The sequence below is a fragment of the Borostomias antarcticus genome (assembly GCF_949987555.1).
Source record: "Borostomias antarcticus genome assembly, chromosome: 4".
Taxonomy (NCBI): Eukaryota; Metazoa; Chordata; class Actinopteri; order Stomiiformes; family Stomiidae; genus Borostomias; species Borostomias antarcticus.
In genome coordinates this window covers 19,392,669-19,404,939 of record NC_140237.1, presented here as the reverse complement: position 1 = coordinate 19,404,939, position 12,271 = coordinate 19,392,669, and the positions used below count along the sequence as shown (strand labels likewise).

General features: G+C 42.7%; 1 protein-coding gene across 1 annotated transcript; it reads right to left on the bottom strand.

Moving 5' to 3' along the window:
• Positions 1-4,954: 4,954 nt before the first annotated feature.
• On the bottom strand, positions 4,955-12,020 carry cyb5b (cytochrome b5 type B). Its single transcript, XM_084437533.1, has 5 exons — positions 11,652-12,020; positions 6,786-6,914; positions 6,640-6,666; positions 6,388-6,413; positions 4,955-6,104 (listed from the first exon to the last, which is right to left on the bottom strand). The coding sequence occupies exons 1-5, from the start codon at positions 11,844-11,846 to the stop codon at positions 6,017-6,019; spliced, it is 465 nt and encodes a 154-aa protein (XP_084293659.1). The 5' UTR covers positions 11,847-12,020; the 3' UTR covers positions 4,955-6,016.
• Positions 12,021-12,271: the final 251 nt, after the last annotated feature.

Sequence of the window (12,271 nt, the reverse complement as noted above, 5' to 3'; positions counted from 1 at the left end):
CCACTATTTTTGTGTGTGGCTGTAAGCCAGCGCACCTAGGATACCAAATGTCTATTTTGTTGTCACTCACTCCCTGGCTTACTCCCTGGCTTACTCCCTGGCTGCCTCCGTCCCGTTGTTGACTGCAGTTCTATGTTGCTACCACAAGAGGCAGTAGTCCCAGAACATCAAAAGATCTATGACACCTCAGGTTTCCCAGATATTCAATGGTCTTCACCAGTGGGGGCAGGTGGGTAGCCCGGAGAGGGCTCCACTGCCCCCGATCCAATATGATGCGAGGGGGCGGAGTCTCGCCACCACACCACGGACCCCACAACTCAGCCCTCGAGTGGGCTAGAGACACAGGGTCTTCACTGGTGGGGGCAGGTGGGTGGCCCGGAGAGAGGTACACTGTCCATGACAAGCTCTGACCCGAGGGGGCGGAGTCTTGCCATCACGCCACTATCCACGCCAAGGATCCCACAACTCGGCTCCTGAGTGGGCTAGAGACCCACGGTCTTCGCCAGTGGGTGCAAGCAGATTGCCCAGAGGTCACTGTACTCCACTTTCAATTCACAGCTACTTCAGTGGCATGAGCTTCCGTCCTACCAGTCCTGAACAGAAACAAGCCAGCCACGCACCTAAGCCAGCCTGGACCTGGCCTGGTTTCTTTAGTTGTGTCCCTGAGCAGGAGTAACCTGACATGCGCCAGATGGTTTGTTTCACACAGTGAAACAATGTGAACTCTCGAGATCAGGATAGTCTTATGAGGCTAGCACAGAAGAAAAAAAAAACTAAAACTAATACTGAAACTAATAAAAACTAAACTAAAACTAAGCATTTTCCAAAAATAAAAACCAAACTAAACTTGAAAACCTGCTTTAAAAACGAATCAAAACTAAACTGAAATAGAAAATAAAAAGTTTAACGATATAAAAATAACTAATGAAAAAAACTAAACTATTATAACCTTGTTCCATCCCCAGTGTTCATGAGTTCACACAGACACAAACATCAACAGAACAAATGCAATATACAATAATCAATGTTTAATCCACTGGAATTAGGAGTAATGTGAACTACAGTAGCCAAAACATATTAACAGAAGCCCTATGAGGAATATAACAAACTGGACCAACTAGTCAAAGCAGCAGTGGGAGGAGTTGAGGTTAGATATGATCATTAGATTAATGTAGAGAACAAAACAAATGCAGTTCCTCATATCAAAAAAAAAAAGTCATGATACATTCCTAAACCCAAAGGAATGAAGCAGAGTCAATTAAGGTCATAACAGGTGATCACCATTTCAAAAAGGACGTAGAGAGGCTGGTATCTGGTTTCTATCTTCAGAAGTATTTATTTTTTTAAGTGAACCCACAGATACAGTATATCCAACATAATAAAGAGAACAGGGGAATGGAGTTAAAATGATGAATCCTTCTTTTTATTGACACAGGAAGACAGATAGACAGGCAGACAGAGACAGGCAGACAGACAGGCAGATAGACAGGCAGGCAGACAGACAGACAGACAGACAGGCAGACAGACAGGCAGGCAGGCAGGCAGGCAGGCAGATAGACAGACAGACAGACAGACAGACAGACAGACAGACAGACAGACAGATAGACAGACAGACAAACAGACAGACAGGCAAGCAGGCAGGCAGGCAGACAAGCACACATCAGTGCTTTGATGCTCTCACCTGCCATCATTTACCCTCTCAGTTTCTCTTCTGTTCATTCACAGCACAGCTGTTTACACACATACTTTAAACAACAGCACAATTGATCAATTTAGTTTAGGATAACACAAAGGCACTCCACCTCTGGGCCACAAACTCAGATGTCTGATTTGGGAGTCAGATTGTTGCACGGGCCAATTTAGAACCCATTACATTTTGGAGCAGATCTGAATTCCGCAGCGGATCGAATTAAAACAAAACTTTGAGCAAAGCCAGCTCCCCATGTGGGGGCTCTAGAGACACTAGGATTTGGACTGGGGGTTGCGGGGGGGGGGGGGGGGGGGGGGGGTGGGGGTGGGGGTGGAGCCCAGAGTGTACCAAACTGCCCCCCACATCAACGGATGTAGGTTTTGGCATTAAACCTTGTCATTTGTTGTCACACTGCCCAATCAGTAAGGCTGGGTATCGATTCGAATTTCAAGAATCGATTCGATTCCGATTCACAAGGTTCAGAATCGATTATCACGATTCAATTCGATTCGATTCAATATCGATTCGGTTAGTGTTACTAAAACTTTTTTTTTTTTTGTTGCGGCATTAAGTTCGCGGCTAACACGCCGAGCTCGAAACAGAATGAATACCACCTATTAGCAAACAAAACATGTTCAGTCACAATTATACTGTTAAAACTAAGATGCCTGGATAAAAAAAATTTTCCAACGGATATATTTGACGAAAGTAGATTATTCAGCAAGCCGCTTTTCATTGCTAACTCACCGCTTTTCATCGCTAATTCGTGGACTACAAGAATGCGTCATTGATACCTTTGACTGCACATGTCAAAGGTATCAGTGACGTGTTTTTTCCAAAGATGGCGTGCTTCAATAGGGCTTCACTTTAGAGTGTACCAAACTGCCCCCCACATCAACGGATGTAGGTTTTGGCATTAAACCTTGTCATTTGTTGTCACACTGCCCAATCAGTAAGGCTGGGTATCGATTCGAATTTCAAGAATCGATTCGATTCCGATTCACAAGGTTCAGAATCGATTATCACGATTCAATTCGATTCGATTCAATATCGATTCGGTTAGTGTTACTAAAACTTTTTTTTTTTTTTTTTAGCTGTAACCTTAATTACATGACTGTCGAGTTATGCAACACATCAACAGGCCTACTACGGCTGGTTATCGATACTGCTTTCCAAAAATAAATGAATGAATGAATCATTGAATGAATGAATGAACTATTCATTCCTTCATTTATTCATTAGATAAAAGATCGATTTTGGGATTCATGAATCGATTCTGAATCATTTGATTCAGAATCGATTAATAGATTTTTTTTTAACCCAGCCCTACCAATCAGTGGCTATTTTGCGGACTGTGATTGGTTTAAAGAAATGCTGCATTTTTTCCATGGATGTATTAATAGAACTGGATAGGGTCACTCCATTCACTGACTGCTCGAAAGAGTGAAGCCTTATTGAACGGCGCCATTTTTGAAAAAAAAAACGTGTCACCGATACCTTTGACATGCGCAGTCAAATCAATGACGCGTTCTTGTAGTCCACGAATAGATTGCGTTCATGGCTCTCCCCGCTCCGAGTTAGCGATGAAAAACGGCTTGCTTATTAATCTACTTTCGTCAAATATATCCGTTGGAAAACTTTTTTTTTTATCCAGGCATCTTAGTTTTAACAGTATAATTGTGACTGAACATGTTTTGTTTGCTAGTAGGTGGTATTCATTCTGTTCACAACAACGCCATGGGCAGCCAGGCGAAATAGCTCCAGGGGACCTGGTCCCAGGTGTGAACAGCTGTCCATCCAGAGACGGGATCTCTCGTTGCGGCATTAAGTTCGCGGCTAACACGCCGAGCTCGAAACAGAATGAATACCACCTATTAGCAAACAAAACATGTTCAGTCACAATTATACTGTTAAAACTAAGATGCCTGGATAAAAAAATGTTTTCCAACGGATATATTTGACGAAAGTAGATTATTCAGCAAGCCGCTTTTCATTGCTAACTCACCGCTTTTCATCGCTAATTCGTGGACTACAAGAATGCGTCATTGATACCTTTGACTGCACATGTCAAAGGTATCAGTGACGTGTTTTTTCCAAAGATGGCGTGCTTCAATAGGGCTTCACTTTAGATTTTGATTCCTGGGGACCTGTTTTTTTCCCCCCTATGCAGAATGGTAATATGTCCAGCCAGACCTGTCTCCGACGCTGGCACAGCGTAAACAAAGTGTGGAGATCTGGCTATGCGAGACTAGTAGAAAAGTAGCCATGTCACCATGCGACTTCATCCCATGAAACTCCATAAACTCCGTCCAACGAGCAAAGGCTGGCCCGATATTTATCTGAGTTTTGCCCCTTCTTCGGTCACTGAGCTTTTGAGATTCGTATCGCACGGTTCGCCGGGGCTCAGGTGGAGAAGCAGGACGACGAAACTCAGCCATTTTACCAAACGTTTAGCTGAAAAGAGTGAGCGGAAGTGGACGGAAAAGCTGCCGTTTTATAGTCGCACACACACTTGATGCTAACCATCTATAATACTGCAACCTAGCGCGCAGTACCAACGCTGTAATACTATTGGCTGGTATCAACAGTGTCATTGTCCGTCCTTCACAATTTCATAATGTAATAATTTCAGACAAAATATTTTTTATGGAAAAGCAATACTTTTACTCGCCAGCCTTCGAAAAGCCCTATGGATGTATTATTATTATTATTTTTTTAATTTTAATCCAATATATACCTTTAAAGTGTTTAGTGCCATTTCGTCCACAACATTTTTGCTTACCATTCAAACTACACATTTTATCACAATGAAACAAGGTTATGTAAAACACCAGCTTTAATCAAGATTTAACAAATGCAGGATGAACATAAATACTAGTCAACAAAACAATTAAAGCTGCACAAAGTAAAAACTACAAAACTGAAACACTTCAAATTGTGCGGATTTAATTAATTCAGTCGCTTATTATAGAGGGTTAATTAAGGTTGAAGTGTCCTTGGGCAAGACACTGAACCCCAAATTGCTCCCAATGAGCAGGTTAGCACCTTGCATGGCAGCTGCCGCCATTGGTGTGTGAATGTGTGTGTGAATGGGTGAATGAGAGGCCATTGTAAAGCGCTTTGGATAAAAGCGCTATATAAGTGCAGTCCATTTACCATTTACCATAAGGGTATTCTGCATCTTTAATTGGATATATGGATGTGCATAGGATGTGGCAAATTGGCTTCCTGCAGTGTGGTAGATTTTTTTTATTTATATATATATATATATATATAATTTGTATAACATTTCCATAATATTATGCAAACAAAAAGAACACAAGGGGATGTCTGGGAAGCAATTTACTGTACTATCAATGTCTGCTATCGACTGACAAGCACCAGCAAGACAGTAGCTCCACAAAGGTCTGACCATTGGTTTGGGTGTTCAGTAATAAAAGCTCAGTTCCAAGAAGTTAATAATGCCTAGGCATGTATGCAGTTCCCATGAGAGCAAATGAGGGAGCAAGTCACTAACAATACATTTCATTTATCAATGCATTAAAAGAGAAAGGGCAGCCTTTGTAGACTATAATAGTTGAGAATCTGTAAACCATCACAGACGCATGCATTCAACGCATTAAGCTGTGCTGTGAATGCATGGGTCAACTGTCCGATTCAAACGGAATTCTCACTGAATGCATAACATGGGAGCAGAAGCATGAAGAATCAACAACATATCCGAAAAGTACACACTCAACACAAACTTAAATTCTGATTCAACGGTGAAGGAATGATTCCATAAGGACTTCTGATCCTGTGGTAACTTCTCTATCTGACATCCTCAGTACCGAACCCCTAACTTCGGGCCTGGTGTTGACAATCGAAGTAGTACGAAGGGAATAATGCAGAGCATGGTCATAGCGTAGGACTACTAGCATAACACCCACAGCAATCATGACAAAAGGCATAATGAGTCACGTCACATCAGTTGCATATGACTACTTAACAGACAACCCGCACAGCAATCAAGTCAAAAGGCATAGTGAAACCACATGAACAACATATTAGAAAAGAAATAAACTTAAGAGCAGAATGTTTCAAGATGCATCTCGGCCCCACTGCCCTGCTGGGTGAAGTCTATAATGAAGAAGGGCACTGATGCGTTTCTTGCTTCCCCTCCCTTGTTCCTTCAGGTGGTGGGCAGTGTGCAAATCCGGGGGGGTGGGGGGGACAGGCGTTCCTCTGAGTAGTTGTGCATGTTCAAGTTGAGGAGGGTGTGGTCCAACACGTCGAGGCCTCCGTCCATACAGAAAGAAGGAGATGAGAAAACGATGCCACCAGCTCTCAGGACTTGTGTTCCAGCAAGTAATAACGACACATAATGCCAATAACTGCCACAGCTATGACAGGTATCAACCATATGGTCCTTGAGCTGAGCAGAGAGAGGGGGAGAACACTTGTATATATATATGCAGTCAAGTAACACAAACACTCCAATGGCAAAAAGAGGATTTATGTAAAAAAAGAGTATTTACATGTACATTTACATTACAGTCATTTAGCAGACGCTTTTATCCAAAGCGACTAACAATAATTGCATTTAACGTAGGAAGAGCCAATGTACTACTACTTGCCAGAACTCACAAGTGCATCTTCTTTCTAAATCTGTAACATTTATGTAAATGAAATACATGAATTCAATAAGTTTGACTGACCCGAACTCTCCTGAATTTGACACTTCCTGTGAAAAAGAACGAACAAAGTTCAATAGGTCTGTAAATGAATATGAGATTACAACACATCTACTGTACAGCTCATCACTCTAGCAGTGGCCAAATCCTAATGTGATGAAATGCTACTCCTACAAGTATACACTATTGAGTAGCCTAGAATGAAGCCAATGTGTTCAGTGAATATACGAAATAGATTTCATTCCTTAAATTGTAGGGGGGGGAAAAGCGCTTTACCTTTGGACTCTCCTTCCAACGATCATCCTACAGGACACAGTAAAAGAGCAAATCAATCATATCAGTCAATTACATCTTAGAGATACTACTTGCGTAATGTGGTATCATGACTGGTCATGTGCATAGGAAAGGTATGATTTGAGTACCATATGGAGCTCCCCAAGGTAGTAATCCTGGAGCATCTCTCTTGCATCTACAGAGTGACCAACGTCCTCAAAGCTGTCTGTGGCGTCTGCACCTGCCTGCTCCAGTAAAACTTCCTCTCCTCCCGGATGCTACAAAGACAAAAGCAATGAACAAATAGTATTATAGATATGACTATAACAATATCAAGTCATATAATTTGCCTTCAACAGTTGGCTAGATATCTAGGCTCGAGCCCTATAACCTGATGCTTAACCTGCTCGCAAGATTATGATGGGCTTGCAAGGCTAGGAGGAGGTCATTCCTGTTACACAAATGACAAAGCAACAATCCCAATTTCCCTCTCTAAACCCTCAAGCCCTGAACCCTCACATACTTATTGACGTCACCTGGTAAGTGGTTGAGTGCAAGAGGCTGCAAGGGCTCGGAATGTTATGTAAAAAGGAATGGGGTGGCACTTGCGACATCACGTTACTGTATGTTGACGCCAAAACATATTTCTTACTATTGTGGGTTTGGGACTTTTTATTTTATGTTTCAATTTTACGTTATGTTTTTCTTGTAGGGCTACATGTAAATTAATTTGGAGCCGAGTCAAATCCCCTTCACATGATCACAACCCTCGGTGTTACCCTCAAAACATTTCTGGTCAACTTTCACTGTTTGTGATTCTTGTTTGTGATGAATCCAAAAGTATTTAGCCTACCAATACGCATTTCTGCACAAATACCTCACAACTCCTTCCATATTCATGCTGGAAACCTAAATTCAAACAACACTGCAACGAAATTGATGATTAATATCAGCTTTTAACTGAGGAATCATTTGATTCATGGCAACAGAAGTCTATGTTATTTATAGCCTATAGATCTGTATACATATTTTCAAACAAATCAAACTATACAAACCCATAGGGTTGATAATCTAGGCTATATGTAAAAATATTGAAACCAACATAATTATAAGGCTACTTGTGCAGATAAGCAAGACCAGCTGAAAACATACATTGGTTTTGTAACTAAACGCGGCTGGTTGATCCCGTCTGTGCTTGTTTATTGGCTGTTCTTCAGGTAACCCTGTGTTTCAGGACGCAACAATATGAACTTCTTCAACGCCACTGTGGACGCCGTTCTCCTGTATGGCTGAGAGTGCTGGACCCTGAGCCACTCCCTGCAGAGGTCGCTGGACGGATGCTACACCAGAATGCCACGTGCAGCACTGGACATGAGTCATAACGCGCACGTCAGTATTGAAGCTCTATATTGAGAGAGGCCAAGGGTGAATGGGGCCAAGGGTGAGTGGGAAGATAGCAGCAGGGAGAATGAGGCTGGATGGGCACTACTACAGACACTGTGAGCTTCCGGCCAGCAAGCTGGTGTTATGGGAGCAATCTCCATGGCGCGGATGCAAGATGTGAGAATGTCCTACCAAAACATTTGTGGACATAATTAAGATGGATGCGGGAGTGGAGACCACTGGTGATGTTACGTATGAGACCGAAGTTCTGAGGCGTTTGTTGAGCATGTTGTGCAGGTCCTGATGAAACCCCATATTGAGACTCGCTTCGTTTTTTTAAAAGCATGTGACCGATGACAAACGAGGCCTAGGTCACGTGATCGGCTTGGTTCGAGATTCGAGTGGTCAATGTAAGGAAGCGAAACCCGCCTTACTTTGAAAGTTATAGTGGTTGGTTGGTTGTTGAATCAAGTTGGAAGTGCAGTAGAAGTGTTCAGGATTGTTTTGCAGGAGTTTGTTGGAGGAGTAGGAGTTGAGGAGTAGGCGTCACTGTCACTGCCCAGTTATACAATCACTCAGTCCCCAATTTCACTGCCCATATACTGAAGCACATTCACTGTCTCTGCCCAGTTATAGAAGCTCACAGTCCCCAGTTACAGAAGCACATTTAGCCTACTGCCCAACTGCACCCCTCACAATGATGTCCCTCTTTATTTCCTTCTTCCTGTTCTGCATGTTTAGTCAACATGGTCACTCAAATAAATGTATTAGGCTATTTATCAGTTTTCATGTGTTGACCAATAGACCCACATTATAATATGTCATTATCATCTACTTTAGACAGAAATAGTTACAACAACAAACATAGCCTAATGATAATTATTACTATGGGTGAGGAGTAGCTAATATCATACAGTGAAGTCACAACCATCCTCATTTAGTTTAGTGTAGAGGCTGGCTATTCCTTTGGTAAAGTATAGCCACGGCCCTAGCAATAGAGCGAGAGTGGTTTTAAAACAACTTTATCATAGATCCAGGCAGGTGAAGATTATTCTGAGACTCGTATTAAGGGAAGATGGTTTGTTCTCAAATACAGCTAGGACTCCATTGCTCCTCTATTCAATTAAACTTTATTGCAGACAGGTCCAGATAAATAACAATACACATATAGGCATACATTTTCCCTTCCCTTGGTTTATATGCAGCACACGCCAATTACGCTTGGCCTACAGGTGTAGCTAAACTAACAATCAGTGATGAAGTTGCAGGTGCGCAGTAATATTGGCTGCTCTAAATGATCTTTGCCAGCAGGTGTCAGTAGCGTACAAAGCATTTAATGAGGCTTCGAGTAATGGAATTTTTTTTTTTTGGCACCACAATGTGCCTAAAAGGCTCAGTGTTTCAGAAAGCCTCGTTTCGCCATCACTAGAGACCACAAATGAGATCGCCAGGTGTATGGAGTACCGGGATAACTGGACACAAAGATGGGAGGCCCGTCTGTGGACGACCCGATGATGGGGGGCCGTGGTCGTGGCTAGATAGGGTACCGCTACGGCCAGTGTAGAAGTACGGTAAAGGCTAGTTCCCATAAACGCAGAGGCCATTTAGGTTTTTTATTTAGCCTTTATTTGACCAGATAGACCCATTGAGTCTTTTAAGTTAAGTTTAGGGTTAAAGTTAGGCTTAGGTATCGGGTTTGGTTAAGGTTAGGTTTAGGGTAGCCTGGGGCCTATTTGTTTTGCAGTTCCGGTCTAGGCGGATACTGTCCAAAAACAGGCCTACCCATAAATCTACGATGAGATGCAGCAAGAACTTCACCTGGGACAAATAGGCCGTTTCGTGTGGTATGTGTCCATGTCCCTGGGGAGAGCCTGGTGACGCGAGGCTAGGGTTAAAATCTCTGCATTGATGGGAACTAGTCTTCTACACAGGCCGTAGCTGTACTCTATGGCCCAGTCCCAATGTCCACCCTTGCAGACTCGCAGACTTAAGGGCGCGCTCCCGCGAAGTCCGCGAGGGCTTAGGGGTGTCCCAATGTCAACTCGGCAAGTGCGCGAGGGCTCTCCGGCAGCCATTTTGAGCCCTTTATGGCCCCTTCCCGTAAGTCTGCATTTCTGCAGACTTAGCCCAAGGGAATTACCCACAGTTCATAGCGTCGTGACGTGAAACACGGGGTTACCTGAAGAACAGCCAATAAACAAGCACGGACAGATCAACCAACCGTAACGTTCACGTTACAGAACAAAATATGTTTTCATGTTTTCAGCTGGACTTGCTTATCTGCACAAGTAGCCTTATAATTAATTTGGTTTCATTATTTTTAAGTATGGGTTATTAACCCCATGGGTTTGTATAATGTGATTTGTTTAAAAATATGTAGGCTATGGTTATAATTTACATCGATTTCTGTTGCTCTAAATCATATGATTGCCCAGTTAAAAGCAGTATGACATTAATTACCCATTTCGGTGCAGTGTTCTTTGAATTGAGATTTCCAACATGAATATGGAAAGAGTTGTGAGGTGCAGGAATGTGTATACATAATATATTATCATTCTTAAGTTAATACTTTTGGATTCATCACAAACAAGAATCACAGGCAGTAATGTAGGATCGATGCGATCCTACTAACAAATACTGGGTTGGGTTGATATTTGATCGCAGACGCGATCGCATATGACCACAAAATGAAATGATTTCAAGTTGAACAAATGTTTTGAGGGTAACACAGAGAGTTCTGATAATGTAAAGGGGATTTGACTCAGCCAAAATTAATTTACACGAAGGCCTACAAGAAAAACATGTACAATTTACAAATTGATTTAAAAAAAGCCCCACGCCCACAATAGTAAGAAATATGTTTTCACGTCAACGTAATGTGATGTCACAAGTGCTGTCCCATTCCTTGTTATACCAATTCGAGCCCTTGCAGCCTCTCACACTCGATCACTTCACCAGGTGACGTCAATAAGTCTGTGAGGGCTCAGGGCTTGAGGGTTTAGGGGGGACATTGGGATTGGGCCAATCTAACCACAACCGACTTACGGAAAGGGGGCATAAGGGCTCAAAATGTCTGTCAGAGAGCCTCCATGCACCTGACCATTTAACAGTGGCCACGGAGTGGGAAAGCCCTCGCGCACTTCTCGGGAACGCGCACAGCCTGTGAGCCCGGGAGGCGGGACAGGACCACAGCCTGTGAGCCCGGGAGGTGGGACAGGACCAAAGACACGTTGTGCAACTTCTTGCCCAATGACCCCCTTTACCTCCTGGCGGCTAAGTTAATGTAGCGTTAGCCTCGTAACGTTAGGTAACCTAACAGCAATTTGCCAGGGAATAAATAAAGTGCCTATATATATATATATAGATGCTGCTGTCACAGCTAGCTAGTTACCTCGTTGGCTAACTTGCTAGCTACTGTACGTTAGCTGACACAACACGAGTAGACCATTAGACTAGCTAGCAAGAAAACTGGGAATTAACCTAGCTAACGTTACCTAATATTCAATATGACACTACATGTTAATTGGATAGCTAGCTATTAGACAATTCCTGAAAATAGTCAATTAGCTAGCAGTCTGCTGTGCTAGCTCTAGCATAGCCAACTATGCAACTAGCAAACTAGATAATCTTACCTCCTCTAGGAAACTTGTGATGTCATACACTTTATTATGGATAATAAGCCACGTGTCTTTTGTCATATTATGACATCTTATTTCTTCCAGTCTGTAGTACTTCACATCGTTGTCTGATGTCACCTCTGCTGTGTCTTCCTTCTCGACCGAATTGACATCGGCGTTGATATTGTTATCGTTGATTTCCTCGCCCATTCTGCCTCTTCCCACTTTTGACAAAGTTCTTTAAGGCGTTAAATCGAGATTCTAAAGTTTAACTGCCTATCAAGCTTAACGTTATGACAAATAATAAAAACGCATCTCCCAGTGACAGTGGCTCCAGTAACGTTTGAAAACCACCCCATCAACCACTGACTGCTACGGCTTGGAACAACCCACTCACGAATACATCCATGAATGCATCAGTCTAGGGACACCTACCAATGAACATGTACTGACTTTTACCAGTAGCCAATGAAATACTATGTTTTAAAACGTGACCAATCACGTGGTGATCATGAGACTGACGTTACAGGTCCTATGGAGGTCCAGGTCCAGCATGTCAACTTTGCGCTGTAACTGCGCAGGCTGTAGAACTGAGCATCAGGCGCTTTGATAGATTCTTATTCTTGGTTTTAATT

Coding starts and splice junctions, on each gene's coding strand:
- cyb5b (XM_084437533.1), bottom strand. CDS start 11,846: ATGGGCGAGGAAATCAACGATAACAATATCAACGCCGATGTCAATTCG. Junction 6,414..6,639: donor GTTGGAAGGAGAGTCCAAAG/GTAAAGCGCTTT, acceptor TCTTTTTCACAG/GAAGTGTCAAATTCAGGAGA. Junction 6,105..6,387: donor TCAAATTCAGGAGAGTTCGG/GTCAGTCAAACT, acceptor CTCTCTGCTCAG/CTCAAGGACCATATGGTTGA.